This window comes from Cherax quadricarinatus, chromosome 19, assembly GCF_038502225.1.
Source record: "Cherax quadricarinatus isolate ZL_2023a chromosome 19, ASM3850222v1, whole genome shotgun sequence".
Classification (NCBI taxonomy): Eukaryota; Metazoa; Arthropoda; class Malacostraca; order Decapoda; family Parastacidae; genus Cherax; species Cherax quadricarinatus.
In genome coordinates, this window is record NC_091310.1 from 38,611,996 (window position 1) to 38,637,998 (window position 26,003).

General features: G+C 37.7%; 2 protein-coding genes across 12 annotated transcripts in view; one reads left to right on the plus strand and one right to left on the minus strand.

Moving 5' to 3' along the window:
- The window catches only part of LOC128688295 (solute carrier family 25 member 35), a 50,106-nt gene extending 48,201 nt beyond the window's left edge, over nt 1–1,905 (minus strand). Inside the window, exon 1 of one of the 2 annotated variants that reach the window (XM_053776050.2) lies at nt 1,636–1,905. Coding sequence is in view for 1 of the 2 variants with exons in the window: in XM_070086671.1 (XP_069942772.1) it covers nt 982–1,097 (116 nt within the window). In the remaining variant the exon portion in view is untranslated. Of the gene's footprint in view, nt 1–981; nt 1,113–1,635 lie in introns of those variants that run through there. The other variant, XM_070086671.1, reaches the window with a different exon arrangement.
- LOC128688296 (transmembrane protein 138) overlaps nt 1–26,003 on the plus strand; it is a 112,284-nt gene that overhangs the window by 60,956 nt on the left and 25,325 nt on the right. Inside the window, exons 1-2 of one of the 10 annotated variants that reach the window (XM_070086672.1) lie at nt 13,502–13,638; nt 13,960–14,085. The exons of 1 other annotated variant lie outside the window; for it this stretch is intronic. Coding sequence is in view for 1 of the 9 variants with exons in the window: in XM_053776052.2 (XP_053632027.2) it covers nt 5,958–5,961 (4 nt within the window). In the remaining 8 variants the exon portion in view is untranslated. 8 more of the 10 variants (XM_070086675.1, XM_053776053.2, XM_053776058.2 and 5 more) reach the window with 8 other exon arrangements.

The window sequence follows — 26,003 nt, forward strand, 5'->3', positions numbered from 1 at the left end:
ACACTGCAGCAGGCCTGTTGGCCCATACTAAGCAGGTCCTTAACAATCCCTCCCACAAACAAAATATTTGCCCAACCCAATTTACAATGCTACCCAATAGGGTTTGCAGCCTATTTCTTAGTTAAAGAATAAAAAGTCACAACACCGTTACCGGAACAATACACAGATAACCTGCACATAGGAGAATGAAGCTTATGATGATGTTTTGGTTGGGCTGAAACATTATCATAAGTTTCATTCTCTTATGTGAGGTTTATTTGTGTTTTTCTTAGGTTGGGCTAGGTTAGATTAAGCTAGGTTACATTGTTAAGCAATGTTAAGTTACATTGTTAGGTTATGTTTGGTTACATTGTTAGGTTCAATTGTTAGGTTACACTGTTAAGTTACATTATTAGGTTATGTTAGGTTACACTGTTAGGTTACATTGCTAGGTTAGGTTAGGTTATGCAAGTTAGATTAGATTAGGTTTGGTTACAATGGAAAACTATAATAACAGGAATCCAATGCATACATGTCACATAACATGTCATATTTTAACTGTTCCAGGCTCCATCAACAACCACCCATTTGACTGTTGTAACAACAGTGTCATGTCTGTGGTTAAGAGACTGAGCTGAATTATCATTAATCTCTAACTTGGACATAGTAGCTAGAGATGTTTTTGGCTAGGTTTGATCTCTCGCTTCAAAAGCTCCTCAAGGGAAATTCTTTGATGCCAGTGAGAAGCTCTTGATCCAGGGAATTGGACCTGACATCTGCCTTGGATCGAACCTGAATGCCTCCCTTTCTCCCCAAGTGCTGTATGACCCCCTGTGGGTTAGGGTTCCCATGAATGCAGTAATAATATACATTAGTTACTTATTATTATGGGGGGCGTTAAACCCATTGGGATTATATAGCGCCTGTGGGGGTGGAAGGTAATCAGGCTCAATTTAAGGAACTGGAGCACAGATCCAATTCTCTAGATCAAGAGCCCCTCACCAGCGGTTACTAGTTCCTGTATGTGGACTGTTCACTCTTAGTGATTTGGGTGAGAGGCTCTTAATCCAAGGAGCTGGACCTGCCCTCCCCCTGGTTTGAACCTGAATGCATCCCATTTTCCCAGGTATGACCACTACTAGTTTAGCGCTCTCTCATGAATATAATAGCAGTAGCAGCCATTTGGTCTTAGCAACTGTATTTGCATCACCTAGTTTTTCTGTAAGTTTATTAAGGTACAGGTATACATAAATACAGTTACACAAATTATCATACATACATGTACATGTGTAAATTACTTTGGCAATCCTCCCCCCCAAAAAAAAAAAAGTCAGAGACAGTAACTTATTTCTACTGGGGTCCCTGTTATTATTACCTTTTAGTGTATTATGTGCTAAGTATAAATAATGCATTTATATATAGATGCCTAACTAAGAAATAAACAAGAACCCCCATGAAGTAAGTTATATTGACTTTTTTTAATCTGTAAATCGATATATACTGTAGTGCGTCTAAATATATATATATATATATATATATATATATATATATATATATATATATATATATATATATATATATATATATATATATATATATATATATAATATGTGTGTGTGTGTAAGTTAAAACATACGAAGATATTTCTTAACTAACCTGGAATGACTTTCCAATCTACGTTTAAGACAAGAGTGGTTCGGTTTGCATGTCTGTGTTCTTGTGTACTGCAGCTGCTTCAAGGCTTCGATGAGTACTAGATAAGCCTAAACAAGTCCTAGATTAGTGGTAGGGGAGTCCTGGGTGAGTCTTAGGAAAGTGCCAAGTGAGTACCAGCAACGTCACTATGATGACACTACTCAGGGCACCGCCACCTGACTCCACCTTTTTTTATATCTATTTCATCTTTTTCATCTCACCGCTTTATTGATTACTATGCAATAATTAACCAGCTGCTTACTATAACTCTCAAGCTTAAAGCTTAACCTCTGTTCATTTCCTAATATTTTTACACACACACACACACACACACACACACACACACACACACACACACACACACACACACACACACACACACACACACACACACACACATACACACATACATATATATATATATATATATATATATATATATATATATATATATATATATATATATATATAATATATATATATATATATATATATATATATATATATATATATATATATATATATATATATATATATATATATATTATATTCAGCACGCCGGCCATCTCCCACCGAGGCAGCGAGAGCCAAAAAAGAAACATTTTTACCATCATTCTCACATAATCAACGTCTTTGCATAGGTGCCCAGATACGACAGTTTAGATGTCACTCCAAACAGCTAACATCCCCAACGTTTCCTTTGAAGTGCAGGCATTGTACTTTCCACCTCCAGGACTTAAGTCCGGTTAACCGGTTTCCCTGAATCCCTGCACAAAATATTGCCATGCTCACACTCCAACAGCTCGTCAGGTCCCAAAAACCATTCGTCTCCATTCACACGCTCACATATGCCTGCAGTATATACATGCCCCTTGCACACAAAACCTCTTCCAGCTCCCTCTATCCTGTCCTAGGAAGACCCCTACCCCTCCACTAGATTTATACACCCACAGTCAAAGTTTATTCTCTATAAAGATTACAATGTTGAATTTACAGAATTTGGTTGTTGTGTGGTTTACATGTAGTTAAATAATGATTACAGAGTGTACCACTAGAACGCCTAGCATGGCTAGGCATTTCGGGCAGACTTAGTTTAATTCTTAATTTTAAAATATTACAAATTATGAGGTAAGTTGGTATTATGGCTAAGTGACTAAATACTAGTTTGTGAGTTTAGCAATGTGAATGCTTTTGTTTTGGCACAGTACATAGTTTCAGTATTGGAGTATCATAGGATTCATTATTTTAAGATTGAGATTAATATTTCTGTTTATGGTCAAATGGGTGAGTGAGTGTAAGTATGAACCACCAGGTGGTATTCGTGTAGTTAGTTGACGGGGTGTATCAGGGAGATAAGATGTTTTCTAATGGTAGTTTTGAAGGTGATGAATGTGTCTGCAGTTCTAGAGTTCTCAGGTAGGGTGTTCCAGATTTTAGGGCCTTTGACATACATTGAATTTTTGTAAAGGTTTAGTCGGACATGGGGAATGTCGTAGAGATGTTTGTGTCTGGCGTTGTGCCTGTGGGTTCTGTCACAACTATCAAGAAAGCGTTTTAGGTCAAGGTTGATATTGGAGTTTAAGGTCCTGTAGATGTAGATTGCACAGTAGTAAGTGTGGATGTACTGAACAGGGAGTAAGTTTAGATCTATGAAGAGTGGGGGGGGGGTGTTGCCAGGGATGGGATTTAGTGATTATTCTTACTGCAGCTTTTTGTTGGGTTATTATTGGCTTTAGGTGTGTTGCTGCAGTTGATCCCCAAGCACAAATAGCATAGGTGAGGTATGGATAAATAAGTGAGTGGTATAGTGTGAGAAGGGCATTTTGCGGCACGTAGTATCGTATCTTGGAGAGGATCCCAACTGTTTTGGATACTTTTTTGGTTATGTGTTGGATATGGGTGCTGAAATTCAGGTTGTTGTCAAGGTATAGGCCTAGGAATTTGCCTTCATTATGTCTGGTAATTAGAGTGTTGTCGATCTTAATGTTAATTTGTGCATCTCCTGCTCTGCTACCAAACATAATATAGTAGGTTTTGTCAGTGTTAAGCGTAAGTTTATTGGCTGTCATCCAAGTCGATATTTTGATCAGCTCCTCGTTAACAATGGTGTTGAGGGTGGCAAGATTAGGGTGAGAGATGACATAAGTCGTGTCGTCAGCAAAGAGAATGGGTTTCAGGTGTTGGGATACGTTTGGAAGATCATTGATGTATATGAGGAAGAGCAGGGGACCAAGGACACTTCCCTGCAGAACTCCAGTATCAAGTGGCTGTGTTGTTGATGCTGTGTCTTTAATGGTGACATACTGATACCTATTAGTAAGGTAAGATTTGAAATAAGCAAGCGCATGGCCTCTTATACCGTAATGGTCAAGTTTGTGGAGTAGGATGTCGTGGTCTACTGTGTCAAAAGCTTTTCCTAGGTCAATAAAAATTCCTAGTAGCGTTCAGTGAAGAGGCGGGGCCAGGAGCTGAGTCTCGACCCCTGCAACCACAATTAGATGAGTACACACACTGTAGACAAGTGCCTTTAACAAGTAGTAACTAACACAACATAATCCTGTAACATTTTAAACCTAAGATTTAATGTAAGTCTGCCCGAAATGCCTAGCCATGCTAGGCGTTCTAGTGGTACACTCTGTAATTATTATTTTACTGCATGTAAACCACACAGTAACCAAATTCTGTAAACTCAGCATTGTAATACTTATAGAGAATAGTTTGAATTTGAATTTGAATTTGAATTATCATCATTTAATACCAGCTGTGAAGTAAGCATTCCTTTATATAATGAACGTAGTCATTATAATGAAAAAACCCCATATATTAAGTTATTTTTCTGATGTATACATTATTATTTTGTATATAAAGAAATTAAAGTTGTTAGTGTGCTATACACACGTTAGTGTATGATACATGTTAGTGTATGATACACGTTAGTGTATGATACACATTAGTGTATGATACACATCGTTAGTGTATGATACACATGCGTTAGTGTATGATACACACATTAGTGTATGATACACACGTTAGTGTATGATACACACACGTCAGTGTATGATACACGTTAGTGTATGATGCACACGGTGTATGATACACACGTCAGTGTATGATACACACACGTCAGTGTATGATACACACGTCAGTGTATATGATACACACGTTAGTGTATGATACACACTTTAGTGTATGATACGCACGTTAGTGTATGATACACACACGTCAGTGTATATGATACACACACGTTAGTGTATGATACACACACTTTAGTGTATGATACGCACGTTAGTGTATGATACACACACGTTAGTGTATGATACACACACGTCAGTGTATGATACACACACGTCAGTGTATGATACACACACGTTAGTGTATGATACACACACGTCAGTGTATGATACACACACGTCAGTGTGTATGATACACGTTAGTATATGATACACACACTTTAGTGTATGATACGCACGTTAGTGTATGATACACACACATCAGTGTATGATACACACACGTCAGTGTGTATGATACACACGTTAGTATATGATACACACACTTTAGTGTATGATACGCACGTTAGTGTATGATACACACGTCAGTGTATGATACACACTTTAGTGTATATGATACACACACGTTAGTATATGATACACACACTAGTGTATGATACGCACGTTAGTGTATGATACACACACGTCAGTGTATGATACATACTTTAGTGTATATGATACACACACGTTAGTATATGATACACACACTTTAGTGTATGATACGCACATTAGTGTATGATACACACAAGTTAGTGCATGATGCACACATGTTATAATACACACATGCTAGTGTACAACTTAAACTATGATAAATTTCTTTAGTATTAATTAAGTAGTCAGTAAGCCATTAAATTAAGTCTGCCCATAATGCCTAGGCCTGACAGAGGCTTTCTTTGCACTGCAACCCATTATTGTAAATACATAATCTCAATGTACTGCTTGCAAAGAAATAAAATTTGATTTGATTTGATTTGGTTTCATATGTTTTGAAGAGTTTTGACTCAGGGTTACCATAGTAACCGTCACCAAGCTCCTTTTCAAGTTAGTAAATTGATTAAGTTTATTGAGGTACACACAGTTAGACTTAAATTAAGGTGAGTTACAGTTAAACACACATAGTAACGTGTGTGTGTGATATCCACCAGGATAAAGCAATACAGTACTGCTTCTCCAGCTTCAAGTTCGAGGTCACTGTGAACCAGTGTTTGCCTTCCCACCGTGTGTCCTTCCAGTGTGATGTGTTAGTGTCAGCTACAGTGCTAGTGTCAGCTACAGTGCTAGTGTCAGCTACGGTGCTAGTGTCAGCTACAGTGCTAGTGTTAGTGTCAGCTACAGTGCTAGTGTCAGCTACGGTGCTAGTGTCAGCTACAGTGCTAGTGTTAGTGTCAGCTACAGTGCTAGTGTCAGCTACAGTACTAGTGTCAGCTACAGTACTAGTGTCAGCTACAGTGCTAGTGTCAGCTACAGTGCTAGTGTCAGCTACGGTGCTAGTGTCAGCTACGGTGCTAGTGTCAGCTACGGTGCTAGTGTCAGCTACAGTGCTAGTGTCAGCTATGGAGCTAGTGTCAGCCACAGTGCTAGTGTCAGCTACGGTGCTAGTGTCAGCCACGGTGCTAGTGTCAGCTACAGTGCTAGTGTCAGCTACAGTGCTAGTGTCAGCTATGGAGCTAGTGTCAGCCACAGTGCTAGTGTCACCTACGGTGCTAGTGTCAGCTACAATGCTAGTGTCAGCTACAGTGCTAGTGTCAGCTATGGAGCTAGTGTCAGCCACAGTGCTAGTGTCAGCTATGGTGCTAGTGTCAGCCACGGTGCTAGTGTTAGCTACAGTACTAGTGTCAGCTATAGTGCTAGTGTCAGCTACAGTACTAGTGTCAGCTACAGTGCTAGTGTCAGCTACAGTGCTAGTGTCAGCTACAGTGCTAGTGTCAGCTACAGTGCTAGTGTCAGCTACAGTGCTAGTGTCAGCTATGGTGCTAGTGTCAGCTACAGTGCTAGTGTCAGCTACAGTGCTAGTGTCAGCTATGGAGCTAGTGTCAGCCGCGGTGCTAGTGTCAACTACGGTGCTAGTGTCAGCCACAGTGCTAGTGTTAGCTACAGTACTAGTGTCACCTATAGTGCTAGTGTCAGCTACAGTACTAGTGTCAGCTACAGTGCTAGTGTCAGCTACGGTACTAGTGTCAGCCACAGTGCTAGTGTTAGCCACGGTGCTAGTGTCAGCTACGGTACTAGTGTCAGCCGTGGTGCTAGTGTCAGCCATGGTGCTAATGTCAGCCACGGTGCTAGTGTCAGCCACGGTGCTAGTGTCAGCCACGGTGCTAGTGTCATCTACAGTACTAGTGTCAGCTACAGTGCTAGTGTCAGCTACAATAATAGTGCCAGCCACAGTGCTAGTGTCATCTATGGTGCTAGTGTCATCTACGGTGCTAGTGTCAGCTACGGTGCTAGTGTCAGCTACGGTGCTAGTGTCAGCTATGGTGCTAGTGTCAGCCACAGTGCTAGTGTCAGCTATGGTGCTAGTGTCAGCCACAGTGCTAGTGTCAGCTACAGTACTAGTGCCAGCCACGGTGCTAGTGTCAGCTACGGTGCTAGTGTCAGCTACGGTGCTAGTGTCAGCTACAGTGCTAGTGTCAGCCACAGTGCTAGTGTCAGCTATGGTGCTAGTGTCAGCCACAGTGCTAGTGTCAGCAACTGTGTCACTGGCCTGGTGGCTAAAGCTCCCACTTCACACACGGAGGGCCCGGGTTCGATTCCCGGCGGGTGGAAACATTTCGACACGTTTCCTTACACCTGTTGTCCTGTTCACCTAGCAGCAAATAGGTACCTGGGTGTTAGTCGACTGGTGTGGGTCACATCCTGGGGGACAAGATTAAGGACCCCCAATGGAAATAAGTTAGACAGTCCTCGATGACGCACTGACTTTCTTGGGTTATCCTGGGTGGCTAACCCTCCGGGGTTAAAAATCCGAACAAAATCTTATCTTATCTCTTATTAGTGTTAGCTACAGTGTTATTGTGTAGGGATTCTTTTTCATTGTTGTGAAGTTTTTTAAAGGTGTCCCATAGCTCGATTGCTACCGCACTCAGCTCACATTGAGGTCCGTGGATCGATCCCCAATACGGGTGGAAACATTAGGACGTGTTTCCATAAGGCACCTGCTATCCATGTTCACCCATCAGTAAAATCGGTACCTGGGTGTTAGTCGACTGGTGTGGGTTGCATCCTTGTACAAAATTGACCTAATTTGCCCGAAATGCTCTGCATATCAAGGGGCTTTCTATATACATGTATGTAGTAATATGTCATTAATAATAATAATAATTGTATTTTAGCATGATACATGTTTGCACAAACGGGTAAACATGCCAAAAGCCCCTTTATATGCAGAGCACTTCGGGCAAACTTAAAACTAGACAAGATAAGATTTCGTTTGGATTTTTAACCCCAGAGGGTTAGCCACCCAGGATAACCTAAGAAAGTCAGTGCGTCATTAACCCTTTCAGGGTCCGTCCCGTAGATCTACGGCTTTACGTTCAGGGTCCAAACCGTAGATCTACGCCATGAGCTCAGCTCACTCTGATAAACTGTGAGTGGTACATTTGGGCCTAGATATGAGAGAATACATCTATGTGGTATGTGTGCACTACATAAAACAGATCCTGCAGCACACTGTGTATAATGAGAGAAAAAAAATGAAATCATGATTTTTCGATTAAAACAGCAACTTTGCAGTGTTTTTTCGTATGTTTTTTATAGTTGTATTTGCGATTTCTTGGTCTCATTTGATAGAATGGAAGACATATTACAGAAATAGAGATGATTTTGATTGGTTTTAGCACTGGAAATGGCTTGAAACTGAGCTCAAAATAGCAGAAATGTTAAATTTTTGCCGATATTCAAGAGTAAACAAACGACCTCACACGTCTAATACACATCAGCTGGTGGGTCTAATATACATTCACAAATATGGTGATGATATTTATACAATTATTACAGTATTGCATAACAGTAAATCTTCTATTTTTTGGTGTGAATAAAAATTCATTTTGTGAATAAAAAATCAAAATGGAATTTATTTGTAAAGCCTCAAAACATAACTAATGAACAGAGGAAATGTTAGTTTAGTGCCAGGAATGCCTACATTGTTCATTCTGGACCCTATTTTGAAATTGGAATATTTTGAACTTTGTGTTAAATTGGCCAAATTAACAATTTCCGATCACTTTATTTTGTAGTTGAAACAGTTGACTTGGCGATTTCTTGTGCTCAATCGATAGAATAGAAGTAATACTAGTGAAATATCTAAGAATTTGGTTGATTGGAATAATGTAATTGGCCTAAAATGGGAGTCAAAGTCGGCAAAATCGCCGATTCGTAAATATCGCTGACACATCAAAATTCGCGAGAGCATAATTTCGTCAATTTTCCACCAAATTTCGTACTTTTTGTTTTATTACCTTCACAAAAAGATTCTCTATGATTTCATAAGAAAAAATAACAAATTTTTTTTTTGAAAATTCTTGGACACTGGTGCGTGACTCCAGATTTGGGCCTTGGACCCTGAAAGGGTTAAGAACTGTCTGCCTTATTTCCATTGGGGTCCACAATTTTATCCCCCAGGATGCGACCCACACCAGTCGACTAACACCCAGGTACCTATTTGCTGCTAGGTGAACAGGACAACAGGTGTAAGGAAACGCATCAAAATGTTTCCACCCCACCAGGAATCGAACCCGGGCCCTCTGCATGTGAAGCGAGAGCTTTGCCAGCCAGGCCACGGGGCCATCCAACTTAAGATTAATAAGGCAGTAACAGTATTGTCATTGTAAATATAGTCATTAGGCGAGTTACAATGAATACAAGAAAATTGAATAATCTATTAGTTCACTCTATATGGCTTTAATAAGTCAGGTAGAGAAGAATTATAGTTTTGGTATATATTTTTTTTTTATTTATATTATCACACTGGCTGATTCCCACCAAGGCAGGGTGGCCCGAAAAAGAAAAACTTTCAACATCATTCACTCCATCACTGTTTTGCCAGAAGGGTGCTTTACACTACAGTTTTTAAACTGCAACATTAACACCCCTCCTTCAGAGTGCAGGCACTGTACTTCCCATCTCCAGGACTCAAGTCCGGCCTGCCAGTTTCCCTGAACCCCTTCATAAATGTTACTTTGCTCACACTCCAACAGCACGTCAAGTATTAAAAACCATTTGTCTCCATTCACTCCTATCAAACACGATCACGCATGCCTGCTGGAAGTCCAAGCCCCTCGCACACAAAACCTCCTTTAAACCCTCTCTCCAACCTTTCCTAGGCCGACCCCTACCCCGCCTTCCTTCCACTACAGACTGATACACTCTTGAAGTCATTCTGTTTCGCTCCATTCTCTCTACATGTCCGAACCACCTCAACAACCCTTCCTCAGCCCTCTGGACAACAGTTTTGGTAATCCCGCACCTCCTCCTAACTTCCAAACTACGAATTCTCTGCATTATATTCACACCACACATTGCTCTCAAACATGACATCTCCACTGCCTCCAGCCTTCTCCTCGCTGCAACATTCATCACCCATGCTTCACACCCATATAAGAGCATTGGTAAAACTATACTCTCATACATTCCCCTCTTTGCCTCCAAGGACAAAGTTCTTTGTCTCCACAGACTCCTAAGTGCACCACTCACTCTTTTCCCCTCATCAATTCTATGATTCACCTCATCTTTCATAGACCCATCCGCTGACACGTCCACTCCCAAATATCTGAATACATTCACCTCCTCCATACTCTCTCCCTCCAATCTGATATTCAATCTTTCATCACCTAATCTTTTTGTTATCCTCATAACCTTACTCTTTCCTGTATTCACCTTTAATTTTCTTCTTTTGCACACCCTACCAAATTCATCCACCAATCTCTCCAACTTCTCTTCAGAATCTCCCAGGAGCACAGTGTCATCAGCAAAGAGCAGCTGTGACAACTCCCACTTTGTGTGTGATTCTTTATCTTTTAACTCCACGCCTCTTGCCAAGACCCTCGCATTTACTTCTCTTACAACCCCATCTATAAATATATTAAACAACCACGGTGACATCACACATCCTTGTCTAAGGCCTACTTTTACTGGGAAATAATTTCCCTCTTTCCTACATACTCTAACTTGAGCCTCACTATCCTCGTAAAAACTCTTCACTGCTTTCAGTAACCTACCTCCTACACCATACACTTGCAACATCTGCCACATTGCCCCCCTATCCACCCTGTCATATGCCTTTTCCAAATCCATAAATGCCACAAAGACCTCTTTAGCCTTATCTAAATACTGTTCACTTATATGTTTCACTGTAAACACCTGGTCCACACACCCCCTACCTTTCCTAAAGCCTCCTTGTTCATCTGCTATCCTATTCTCCGTCTTGCTCTTAATTCTTTCAATAATAACTCTACCATACACTTTACCAGGTATACTCAGCAGACTTATCCCCCTATAATTTTTGCACTCTCTTTTATCCCCTTTGCCTTTATACAAAGGAACTATGCATGCTCTCTGCCAATCCCTAGGTACCTTACCCTCTTCCATACATTTATTAAATAATTGCACCAACCACTCCAAAATTATATCCCCACCTGCTTTTAACATTTCTATCTTTATCCCATCAATCCCGGCTGCCTTACCCCCTTTCATTTTACCTACTGCGTCACGAACTTCCCCCACACTCACAACTGGCTCTTCCTCACTCCTACAAGACGTTATTCCTCCTTGTCCTATACACGAAATCACAGCTTCCCTATCTTCATCAACATTTAACAATTCCTCAAAATATTCCCTCCGTCTTCCCAATACCTCTAACTCTCCATTTAATAACTCTCCTCTCCTATTTTTAACTGACAAATCCATTTGTTCTCTAGGCTTTCTTAACTTGTTAATCTCACTCCAAAACTTTTTCTTATTTTCAACAAAATTTGTTGATAACATCTCACCCACTCTCTCATTTGCTCTCTTTTTACATTGCTTCACCACTCTCTTAACCTCTCTCTTTTTCTCCATATACTCTTCCCTCCTTGCATCACTTCTACTTTGTAAAAACTTCTCATATGCTAACTTTTTCTCCTTTACATCATCATTCCACCAATCGCTCCTCTTCACTCCCGCACCCATTTTCCTGTAACCACAAACTTCTGCTGAACACTCTAACACTACATTTTTAAACCTACCCCATACCTCTTCGACCCCATTGCCTATGCTCTCATTAGCCCATCTATCCTCCAATAGCTGTTTATATCTTATCCTAACTGCCTCCTCTTTTAGTTTATAAACCTTCACCTCTCTCTTCCCTGATGCTTCTATTCTCCTTGTATCCCATCTACCTTTTACTCTCAGTGTAGCTACAACTAGAAAGTTATCTGATATATCTGTGGCCCCTCTATAAACATGTACATCCTGAAGTCTACTCAACAGTCTTTTATCTACCAATACATAATCCAACAAACTACTGTCATTTCGCCCTACATCATATCTTGTATACTTATTTATCCTCTTTTTCTTAAAATATGTATTACCTATAACTAAACCCCTTTGTATACAAAGTTCAATCAAAGGGCTCCCATTATTATTTACACCTGGCACCCCAAACTTACCTACTACACCCTCTCTAAAAGTTTCTCCTACTTTAGCATTCAGGTCCCCTACCACAATTACTCTCTCACTTGGTTCAAAGGCTCCTATACATTCACTTAACATCTCCCAAAATCTCTCTCTCTCCTCTACATTCCTCTCTTCTCCAGGTGCATACACGCTTATTATGACCCACTTTTCGCATCCAACCTTTACTTTAATCCACATAATTCTTGAATTTACACATTCATATTGGTATATGTAGTATGTATATAAAAAATACAGTATTACAATTTAAAACAATGAAGTTGAAACAATTTTAAGTTTGAAGTAATGATTAAATAGTTGAGCAATCATCAAGCATAATTTACAACAATGAAATTGAAACAATTTTAAGTTTGAAGTAAATGATCAAATAGTTGAGCAGTCATAAATTATTTAGGAGTTTTTTGAGTAATTGGTTGTTAAGTAAAGTGTTTGTCTGGTTAATTTTGTGTGATGAGGTGATTTCTAAGTAGGGCCTTAAATTGATTTGTAGGCAGGGGCCCATTAGTGTGTTCTGGCAATGAACTCCAGATCTTCGGGCCTTTTATGTGCATAGCATTTTTGCATAGGGAGAGATAGACACGAGGGATATCCAAGTGTGATTTGTGCCTTGTGTTATGTCTGTGTGTTCTGTTGTAGTTCTCAAAGAGGAGTTTGAGAGAAGGGTTAATATTTGAGTATAATATTCTGTGTGTATAGTAGGCACAAAAATAAGTGTAGATGTTTTGTATATTAAGCAAGTTAAAGCTCTTAAAAAGCAATGGAGTGTGCTGTCTAGTGCAGGAGTTGACGTCAGCTTGGCCTGTACACCGTATGCATGCACTTGTAGAAATAGATATTATTATTATTATTATTATTATTATTATTATTATTATTATTATTATTATTATTATTATTATTATTATTATTATAGTCAGGTCACAAGTCATGTAAAATTTAAAGAGTTACGTGCCTTACATGTAAGTCATTCTTAAATTTTACCTCTTATGTGACATGACTAAAAACTTCACAACAATGCAAAGGAATTATCACACTCAGTAAGGTCATATGTGAGGTCACATCTTCATAAGCCTTATTTTCTTTATTTGTTCTTACTGTTCCATGGCACCCAGTAGGCATACAAGTGTTGCTGGAAGTAGCAAGAAAATGTGTTAAGTGTTTAAGTCTTAGAATTAACAAAGAAAATAGAGATATTAGACAAGAGATAGAATGATGGCCGTAATGAAGCGTCACTTTGTGCAAATAAAAGAATGAGGTAAATATGAGTTTGTGTGATGACTGACTGACTGACTTACTGACTTGACTGACTTACTGACTTGACTGACTTACTGACTTGACTGACTTGACTGACTGACTGACTTGACTGATTTACTTACTGGACTGATTTACTTACTGACTTACTTGACTAACTGACTTCCTGACTGACATACTGACTGACTGACTTGACTGATTTACTGACTTAAAGTTAGACTTTTTTTACTGAAGAGGACCCTGAAATGGTGTCTAGAGCAGCTGATGCCTTACCGTCAGTTGTATAATGTACTGCAGGATAAAATAAAACAGAAATTCATTACAGAATTTATGCACACTTCAGTACAACCACTGACTTCAGTACCAGAACCTCTACCATCCACCTCAGCTTAGTAGGGCCACAGCATAACTCTTTACACTCATCCACAAAAACTAGCACCCACAATTTAAGGTAAGAAATAATATTATTTCTATTGCATTTGTAATCTTAAGCAGTAAAAACATAATACATCACGACAATGAACTACAATTGCATATTCACTTTTATTTTTGTAAGATCTGTTGGTCTAAAAAAAAAAAAGTTTGGCTTTTTGGGGGCTCATAGGAACGTAACCCTATTTTTCTTGTAAGTTCTTCAGTTTGTCTAACATGGTTTTAACCCAAACAGCATTTTCAAGAACATAACTACTGTGTTAACCCTTTCAGGGTCCCCAGGCCCTCTCCGAGACTTGTTCTCAGGGTCCCCAAATTTAAAAAAAAAAAAAAAAAAATTCTTATGAAAAAATAGAGAATCTTTTCCCGATCATAATGACACCGAAAGTATGAAATTTGATGGAAAACTTACGGAATTATGCTCTCATGAAGTTAGCGGTCTCGATGATGTTTATGCATCGGCGATTTTGCCCAATTTGAGCCCTATTTTCGGCCAATTCCAGTGTACTAGTAGACAAAAATCATAACTATTTTGCTAGAACTCCATTTTTTCTATCGAATGAGTACAAGAAACCACCCATTTACCGATTTCAACTATCCAATAAAGTGGTCAGAATTTAGCAATTTTGCCAGTTTCAAACAAATTTCAAAAGATGCCAATTTCCAAATAGGGTCCAGAATAAACAAGAAAGACGTTTTTGGCACTAAAATAACAAGTTCTCTGTTCGTTAGTCACATCCCCAGGCCCCTCTTATATTTCTTTGGCTTTCCACTTTGAATTTTTATTCTTACAAAAAAATAGAAGATTTACTGTTATGCAGACTACTGCATTAGTGTAGAAATGGTATAAATATTATCAGCGCACTTGTGAAAGAATATTGGACTCGCCAGTTGATGTGTATTGGACGATTGGCATGATTTGTTTACTTTTGAACTTCGGTAAAAATCAAACATTTCTGCTACTTTGAGCCCAATTTCAAGGTACTTTTCATTGTAAAACCAGTCAAAATCATCTCAGTTTCTGTAATATGTCTTCCATTCTATAAAATGAGACCAGGAAAACTAGAATACAACAATAAATACCATACGAAAATACAGTGCAAAGTCAGTTTTAATCCAAAAACACAAAGTTTTTTTTTTCTCATTACGCACTGTGTGCTGCAGGATTTTTTTTATACTGCACACACTGACCACATAGACCCATTCTTTCATATGTAGGCCTACCAGCTTTCTCTCACTAGATTTGAGGGCGCTAGAATTTAGGCGTACTAGTACGTCAAAAACCCTGGGGTGTAAGCCGTACTAGTACCTGGAGTTTACCTGGAGAGAGTTCCGGGGGTCAACGCCCCCGTGGCCCGGTCTGTGACCAGGCCTCCTGGTGGATCAGAGCCTGACCAACCAGGCTGTTACTGCTGGCTGCACGCAAACCAACATACGAGCCACAGCCCGGCTGGTCAGGAACCGACTTTAGGTGCTTGTCCAGTGCCAGCTTGAAGACTGCCAGGGGTCTGTTGGTAATCCCCCTTATGTATGCTGGGAGGCAGTTGAACAGTCTCGGGCCCCTGACACTTATTGTATGGTCTCTTAACGTGCTAGTGACACCCCTGCTTTTCATTGGGGGGATGTTGCATCGTCTGCCAAGTCTTTTGCTTTCATAGTGAGTGATTTTCGTGTGCAAGTTCGGTACTAGTCCCTCTAGGATTTTCCAGGTGTATATAATCGTGTATCTCTCCTGCCTGCATTCCAGGGAATACAGGTTTAGGAACCTCAAGCGCTCCCAGTAATTGAGGTGTCTTATCTCCGTTATACATTTTCTAGGTCAGCAATTTCACCTGCCTTGAAAGGTGCTGTTAGTGTGCAGCAATATTCCAGCCTAGATAGAACAAGTGACCTGAAGAGTGTCATCATGGGCTTGGCCTCCCTAGTTTTGAAGGTTCTCATTATCCATCCTGTCATTTTTCTAGCAGATGTGATTGATACAATGTTATGGTCCTTGAAGGTGAGATCCTCCGACATGATCACTCCCAGGTCTTTGACGTTGGTGTTTCGCTCTATTTTGTGGCCAGAATTTGTTTTGTATTCTGATGAAGATTTAATTTCCTCGTGTTTACAATATCTGAGTAATTGAAATTTCTCATCGTTGAACTTCATATTGTTTTATGTAGCCCACTGAAAGATTTGGTTGATGTCCGCCTGGAGCCTTGCAATGGAAGACACTGTCATGCAGATTCGGGTGTCATCACGGTGCTGTGGCTGACAACCCTGAAAGGGTTAAATGACGGTCTGCTGTATATATTTTTAAAATTAAATTAAAAAAAGTACTGTACAAATTATTTCTTAGGAGCTATACAAAGAAGTTACAGTAGTTATACATTCTGATTTATTGTATTTTGATTTTGGTCTTATTGCAATACAGATATAATTTCATGCATTTGAAAATTCAGAAGAAAGTTACCTGAAAACTCTAGAACTGCAGACACATTCATCACTTTCAAAACTACAGTTAGAAAACATCTTATCTCCCTGATCCACCCCGACAACTAACTACATACATGATAACCACCTGGTGGTTCACAACACTCACTCACCCACTGACCATAAACCCAGAAACACTAATCTTAATCTTAAAATAATAAATCCTAACTTGTCATAAGTTTGCCTATGATACTCCAATATAGACACTTTGTATTGTGCCAAAACAAAAGCATTCACATTGCTAAACTCACAAATTATGATGTATTCACTTAGCCTTAATACCATAATCTGTAAGGATTTAATGTTAAGAATTAATCTAAGTCTGCTCGAAATGCCTAGCCATGCTAGGTGTTCTAGTGGCCCCCTCTGTAATTAGTATTTTATAACATGTAAACCACACAATACCCAAAACCTGTAAACCCCACATTGTAACCTTTATAGAGAATAAACTTGAATTGAATTGAATTGAATTATGCAATGCATTTTGGGCAAGCTAATCTTAACCAAAAACAGTCCAAACGTATATATACGTTCACTACCCCAGTGCCCCGAATATTTTGAAAAATAAATTTTTTTTTTTTTTTTTTTTTTTTTGTAGAAATAGAGCACACTTTTCTAAGTGTTATAGGATAAAAAAAAATTTAGTGTCAGTAATTACCGACATATGAGGGCATGAAGTTGGCACTTAGCGATTACCTGACGGCAACATGGAGCACTGCCGCTTGCGGAAATTCTACATATTTACCATTTTTTTTCCATTTTTTTTTTACTTGGTTTTCATGATATGATACTTATGTTTTATAGTAAAACTTTGGATTTCAATGTCAGTTGTTGCTTATACACCAATATTATATACAAAATTATCATACTGTCACAAACACACATGTACACACTGATAGGTGATTTTGCACACCTGGCTGAATCACACACTATTATCTACAGCTACATACAAGTATTTACATGTCCCACTTATGTTTCTAGAACCCCACGATTGTATGATATTCTATGACGCATGGATTCATACAGAGTGCCACCCCCAGGAGTGGTGGAAGCACATGGTTGAGGGGGTGCTTGGCGGTTCTTTGTCTGTCCACCCACCACGCCATGTGGTCCAGGCACCGTGCCACCCACCACTAATTCCTCCATCCCCGCGTATTCACCTTCATGATCACTTTCACTATCAGTGGCCGGGGTTTTAGATCGTGACCTGCCACGACCCTTGCTGTCGACTGCAAATGGCACACTGCCTGAACGTAGGCGATGATGCCTAAAAGTACGCTTCACTGGTGAATAATGATCACTATCTCTAAACGAATCCTCTAATGGCATAAAGTCAATCTCATCGTCACTTACACTTTCACTATCACTATGGGTAACACTTGCCACTCCAGAGGTGCTTGGCCCAGGGTCTGGTGTGGCCATACTGGCCACCCCAGAAGTGCTTGGCCTAGGGTCTGGTGTGGCCACACTGGCCACCCCAGAGGTGATGGGCTGAGGGTCATCTGGGTTATCGTCGATATTTTCACTAATTCCTTGATTATTAGTAGCCACATCTGTGTCAGAGCCACTAAACTGATGTTCTGTATCACTTTCCTTGAATAATAGAGTGCTAATATGACGAGGCGTGAGTGAATCACGAGGATGTGCCGTGATGTTGACCCAAGATGGAGCTGAATGTAACTGGTGCTACCATGCGGTAACCAGGCATCCCCGATTTTTTTTCATATGGCACGCACTGAGTGTGCACACCCATTCTTTCGTGTCTAGGCGACTCAGGCCTATCGTGCCAATTTTGAAGGAATGAAAAAGGAAACGTAAATATACATTTGGGGCAGTAGCGGTAAAAATGTATATATGTGTATACGTTTGGACCATTTATGGGTTAAGGATTATATATTACTTAACCCTTTCACTGTCCAGAACCCTAAAATTAATATTAGTCCCAGTGTTTACTTTAAATAAAAATATCCTTCTGAAACGATAATCTTTTTTCTGAAGGTAAGTACAAAACTTGGTGGAAAACTAGCGGAATTAAGCAGGTGCAGAGTTAGCAGTTCAGGTGCAATTTACACATCAGCAATTTTGCCAGTTTTGAGTGCTATTTTAAGTCAATTATTCCATTGCTCCATTTGACCCAGTTCTTAGCTATTTTGCTAGTTTGTCTTCTGTTCTATCCATTGAGCACAAGAAACCACTACAGTATTACAATTACCCTATAAAGTGCACAGCAGTCAGTAATTTGGCCAGTTTACACAAAATTAAAAAAAATACCAATTTGCAAATAGAGTGCAATATAAACAGTGTGGACATTCCTGGCACTAAAATATTTCCTCGGTTCATTGATCACTTCCCCAGGCCTCTCCTATATTACACTTGCCTTCCATTTTGAATTCATAATCACACAATAATAGTTCTAAACTATTTCCCGGATAATAAAATAAAATCAGAAATATGTAATTGGTCATGGTTTACAGCATCTCAAGGATTGAATCAGATTTATTAAAAATCCATAAAATAGACCAAGTGATGTAAAGGGGCCTTATTCATCCTGAGGAAAATCAACAGTAATTGAATATTTCTGCTACTTTGTGCTCAATTTCAAGCTACTTCCAGTCCTGCAGCAAACTAAAATCATCTATATTTCAGTAGTATGTCTCCAGTTCTAACAAATGATACAATAAAACCATAAAAACTATCCTACGAAACCCCTCAAATTTGGTATTTTAAGCTAAACAGAAGGTCAGTTTTGCTTTTCCCATCATGGGCTGCATGGGGTAGGATTATTTTTTATACTGTGTGCACTCATTGCACAGACCAATTCTCTCATACCTAAGCCAAAATTTACTACTCACAACTTATCTGAGATAAGCTGAACCCATGATGTAGAACTATGTGAGGGATCCTTGACTCAATGACGGTTCTGTGTGACTGCCCCTGAAAACGTTAAATCTAAACCTAGTTTATGATTTAAGTCATTGAGAATCAGTACATTGAGTCAGGTTACAAATGATAAATTGGTCACTTACAAATAAATTACATACATTGAATTTTGCAATGGTTCAGTGATCTGTTTTTTTATGGAACGATTGAATTAAGATGGTGAAATTAAGGCATGAGAATTTACTAGTTAATGGTTATGTATAACATTTATGTTGGATTTAATAGGTGCTTTTTAACAATATTATTGAAGATGCTGGCTGATGGGAAATTTTTGGCATTTTCAGTCAGTGAGTTCTAAATTTTTGGGCCTTTTATCAGAATGGAGTTTTTGAACAGGTTGAAACATGTATGCTAAGCAAATTTAAACTTGATTTTTTAATAATTCATCTTACATGCTAAACCCACATGGGTCATTCAACAAAAGATGGGGAGTGGAAGCTTGATCCACCGTCAGCTGAGTGCGAGACAGATGCTCTTCCTATTTGTACTCATCTATATGTTAAAAACTGTTGAATAAGGGATGTGTGTGAGTTGCTTGGAGCCTGGTTGAGTAATTATTCTGAAAAGTACATAGTTCTTAGGTAACAAGTTTAAGGTGATAAGCTGTTGTTGTTCTCCATGCACACAACCATTGGTGAGGTATGTTTAAAGAGTAGTACAAAGTGAGCAGCGATGTTTGGGAGGATAATAGTGAATTTTTGAGAGACTGCCCACATGTAAGGATTATACAGCACTTGGAGAATGGGAGATAATCTGGTTTGAGTAGGTAAGAGAAATGAAACTTAAGACAATGTTTTGGTTTGACTTAGACCATTAACTACAAACAAACAAACAGATTAATTTTATTTCTTTGTGAAGTATACAAAATATAGTTTACATGTAATAAAATATTGTTAAGCACAAGGAAAGCCACTAGTATGCATGTGCATTTTGGGCAGACTAATCCTGATACTTAAGGACTACTTAAGTTATTGAGTGGTAAATTTTAATTATCATTACATTTATTACAAAAAAGAGAGGTAGCAAAAAATATTACAATTAGTATAATTTACAATTAGCACAATTTATAATAGTACAATTTTAAGTGTGTATTAATACTTTAAACTGATTTAGTGATTTAAGTTGACTGGGATTTATTATATGATTTCAAACTGGCTCCATGATTTCAGGCTATGGAAAGATTATAAGCGATGGTGAAGGAACAGGAAGTAGTTGAATGAGTTGGTTTTGTTTAGTATAGCAGTGTTGGTATAGTTATGTTTGGGAGATGAGGTGATTTTTAATTATAGCTCTAAAAAGATTGGCAGACAGGGGACCTTTCACTAGTTTGGGCAATGAATTCCAGATCTTGGGGCCATTTATGTGCATTGCATTTTTGCATAAGGTGAGGCATACATGGGGGATGTGTTGTGCCTGTGTGTTCTTTTGTAGCTATCAAGGAGCAGATTGAGGGGAGGGGTTTATGTAGGAGTTTAATGTTCTCTATATATAATATGGGGGATGTGTTGTGCCTGTGTGTTCTTTTGTAGCTATCAAAGAGCAGATTGAGGGGAGGGGTTTATGTAGGAGTTTAATGTTCTGTATATTTAATATGGGGGATGTGTTGTGCCTGTGTGTTCTTTTGTAGCTATCAAGGAGCAGATTGAGGGGAGGGGTTTATGTAGGAGCTTAATGTTCTGTATATATAAAATGCTTTCTTGATAGTTGTGACAGAACCCACAGGTACAACACCAGACACAAACATCTCTATGACATTCCCCGTGTCCGACTAAACCTTTACAAAAATTCAATGCATGTCAAAGGCCCTAAAATCTGGAACACCCTACCTGAAAATTCTAAAACTGCAGACACATTCATCATCTTCAAAACTACCATCAGAAAACATCTTATCTCCCTGATACACCCTCTCAACTAATTATACGAATACCACCTGGTGGTTAACACTTACACTCACTCACCCATTTGACCATAAACAGAAATATCAATCTCAATCTCAAAATAATGAATCTTAACTAGTCATAAGTTGGCCTGTGATACTCCAATACTGAAACTATGTATAGTGCCAAAACAAAAGCATTCACATTGCTAAACTCACAAACTAGTATTTAGTCACTTAGCCATAATACCAACTTACCTCATAATTTTGTAATATTTTAAACTTAAGATTTAATCTAAGTCTGCCCGAAATGCCTAGCCATGCTAGGTGTTCTAGTGGTACACTCTGTAATTATTATTTTACTACATGTAAACTACACAATAACCAAATTCTGTAAACTCAGCATTGTAATCCTTATAGAGAATAAACTTTGAATTTGAATTTGAATTTGAATTTGATGAATATGGGGGATGTGTTGTGCCTGTGTGTTCTTTTGTAGCTATCAAAGAGCAGTTTGAAGAGGGGGTTTAATAAATTGGAGTTTAATGTTTGTATGTGTATATATATATATATATATATATATATATATATATATATATATATATATATATATATATATATATATATATAGATATATATATATATATATACATACATACATACATACATACATACATACATACATACATACATACATACATACATACATACATACAGTGGACCCCCGGTTAACGTTATTTTTTTACTCCAGAAGTATGTTCAGGTGCCAGTACTGACCAAATTTGTTCCCATAAGGAATATTGTGAAGTAGATTAGTCCATTTCAGACCCCCAAACATACACGTACAAACGCACTTACATAAATACACTTACATAATTGGTCGCATTCGGAGGTGATCATTATGCGGGGGTCCACTGCATATACATACATACACGTATGTATATACACACAGTGGTACCTCGGGATATGAACTTAATTTGTTCCAGAAGGCTGTTCGAGCACCAGTTCTGAACGAATTTGTTCCTATAAGGAATAATGTAAATTAGATTAATCCATTTCAGACCCCCAAAAATAAACTTACAAAAGCACTTAGATAAATACACTTACTTAATTGTTTGAGTTTTGAGCTGTTTGTATCCCGAGGTACCACTGTATATATATCATTAACAACACTGCGACTAGCCAAGGACTCAAGCCCATGTCGTTTTGGCCCTCCTTGTGGTCCTCATGGTGAGCACTCACCATGAGGCAGGCCAGAATGACATGGGTTCGAGTCCTTGGCTAGTCACAATGTTGTAATTGATTGAATACCACTCGTTCGTGGTTACAATAATATACACACCTACCATCCGACTTACGACCTGCTCGACTTACGACCACTCGACTTACGACCGTGTTTTTTATGCCAAATTTCTGGGAAATAAACAACTATTTGTGTTGTACACAGTGTTTATCCTAAACCTTACAGTATAAAATACAGTACTAACAACATAAAAAGTAAAGTAAAACATGAAATACCAAAATAAAACAATAAAATAATGTCATTACAAAAATGTTTTGTTGATATTCAGTAGTAAAGTTCGACTTACGACCATTTCGACTTACGACCGGTTTCTCGGAACCGAACTCGGTCGTAAGTCGGATGGCAGGTGTATATATATATACGTATATCTTTCTTTCTTTCTTTCAACATACCAGCCGTATCCCACTGAGGTGGGGTGGCCCAAAAGGAAAAATGAAAGTTTCTCCTTTTAAATTTAGTAATATATACAGGAGAAGGGGTTACTAGCCCCTTGCTCCTGGCATTTTAGTCTCCTCTTACGACACGCATGGCTTACGGAGGAAGAATTCTGTTCCACTTCCCCATGGATAATATATATATAATATATATATATATATATATATATATACAGTATATATATATATATATATATATATATATATATATATATATATATATATATATATATACAGTATATATATACTATATATCACCCTGCCTCGGTGGGAGACGGCCGACTTGTTAAAAATAAATAAATATATATATATATATATATATATATATATATATATATATATATATACATATATATATATATATATATATATATATACATACACAGTGGACCCCCGGTTTACGATATTATTTCATTCCAGAAGTATGTTCAAGTGCCAGTACTGACCGAATTTGTTCCCATAAGGAATATTGTGATTTAGATTAGTCCATTTCAGACCCCCAAACATACATTTACAAATGCACTTACATAAATACACTTACATAATTGATCGCATTGGGAGCTGATCGTAAACTGGGGGTCCACTGTATATATATATATATACATGTATGTATATATATATATATATATATATATATATATATATATATATATATATATATATATATACACCTACCATCCGACTTACGACCGAGTTCGGTTCCGAGAAACCGGTCGAAAGTCGAAATGGTCGTAAGTCGAACTTTATTACTGAATATCAACAAAACATTTTTGTAATGACTTTATTTTATTGTTTTATTTTGGTATTTCATGTTTTACTTTACTTTTTATGTTGTTAGTACTGTATTTTATACTGTAAGGTTTAGGATAAACACTGTGTACAACACAAATAGTTGTTTATTTCCCAGAAATTTGGCATAAAAAACACGGTCTTAAGTCGAGTGGTCGTAAGTCGAGCAGGTTGTACGTCGGATGGTAGGTGTATACGTATATATATATATGTCGTGCCGAATATGTAAAACTGGTCAGTTAGCAAGAACTCATTTAAAATTTAGTCCTTTCAAAAATTTTCTCTTATACGTTTAAAGATATATTTTTTCCATTTATGTTAATGTAATAATTTTTAAATTTGCATCAAAAGAATCTTAGAAAACTTACCTGATCACTAGGCTTACATAAAACACTCATTCGTAAAAACTAGACAATGTTATTGGAAAGTTTGATGTGATTTTAGTCTGCATAGGTCCCAGTATTTTTTTTTATTTGGATGAAGGTGAAAAAAAAATTAAATGTTGCCTCATATGATTTCAACAATAGTGTTGAACTTATTGTTTTCGTGAATAAAATAATATTTTCTAGTAAGGAAAATGAAGCTTTTAGAAAATGAGAAAGATAGGGAGAAGTGAGAATTATGACTCCGTAGATGTTACTATAATGGCAGAAAAATATAAGGTTGAAGTTAAGGCAATCAAAGTATTCTTGATGTTTGTGTACAGATGAACTGTATACAGTCTTTAATGACGCGAACCCAATCGATGAGCTTTAAACCTAGCATATTAACAATGATAATGGTGATAATGATAGTAATGGTTGTATTAATAGCATTATTAACCTTATTATAACAAGCTCAATTTATTTTAGCCTAACCCAACTAAATATATTTTAGATTTGTTTGCAGTAATTTAATACTAAACAAACACAGTGAAATATATTTTTTTTGTTAGGTTCAGAATGATTTTGGCGAAATTATTGCATAAACAGATTTTCGCTTGTCTTATATGGCAAGATGAGCATTGCTATTTAAGCCAAGATCGCAAGTTCTGCCTATTCGGCACGACATTATATATATATATGTATGTATATATATATATATATATATATATATATATATATATATATATATATATATATATATATATATATATATATATATATATATATATATAGGCACATTTATATGAATGCATAGTTTGTATATCAAGTAAGTTTAAACTCTTGAAGAGTGGAGGGGTGTGTTGTCTGGCGCAGGAATGAGCGATAATTATCGCTCATTCCCCTCACTGAGCAACACTAAGATAAGAGAGGGAGTCTTCAATGGTCCTCAGATTCGAGAGCTTCTTAACCCTTTCAGGGTCCAAGGCCCAAATCTGGAGTCATGCACCAGTGTCCAAGAATTTTCAAAAAAAAAATTTGTTATTTTTTCTTATGAAATCGTAGAGAATCTTTTTGTGAAGGTAATAAAACAAAAAGTACGAAATTTGGTGGAAAATTGACGAAATTATGCTCTCGCGAATTTTGATGTGTCAGCGATATTTACGAATCGGCGATTTTGCTGACTTTGACTCCTATTTTAGGCCAATTACATTATTCCAATCAACCAAATTCTTAGCTATTTCACTAGTATTACTTCCATTCTATCGATTGAGCACAAGAAATCGCCAAGTCAACTGTTTCAACTACAAAATAAAGTGATCGGAAATTGTTAATTTGGCCAATTTAACACAAAGTTCAAAATATTCCAATTTCAAAATAGGGTCCAGAATAAACAATGTAGGCATTCCTGGCACTAAACTAACATTTCCTCTGTTCATTAGTTATGTTTTGAGGCTTTACAAATAAATTCCATTTTGATTTTTTATTCACATAATGAATTTTTATTCACACCAAAAATTAGAAGATTTATTGTTATGCAATACTGTAATAATTGTATAAATATCATCACCATATTTGTGAATGTATATTAGACCCACCAGCTGACGTGTATTAGACGTGTGAGGTCGTTTGTTTACTCTTGAATATCGGCAAAAATTTAACATTTCCGCTACTTTGAGCTCAGTTTCAAGCCATTTCCAGTGCTAAAACCAATCAAAATCATCTCTATTTCTGTAATATGTCTTCCATTCTATCAAA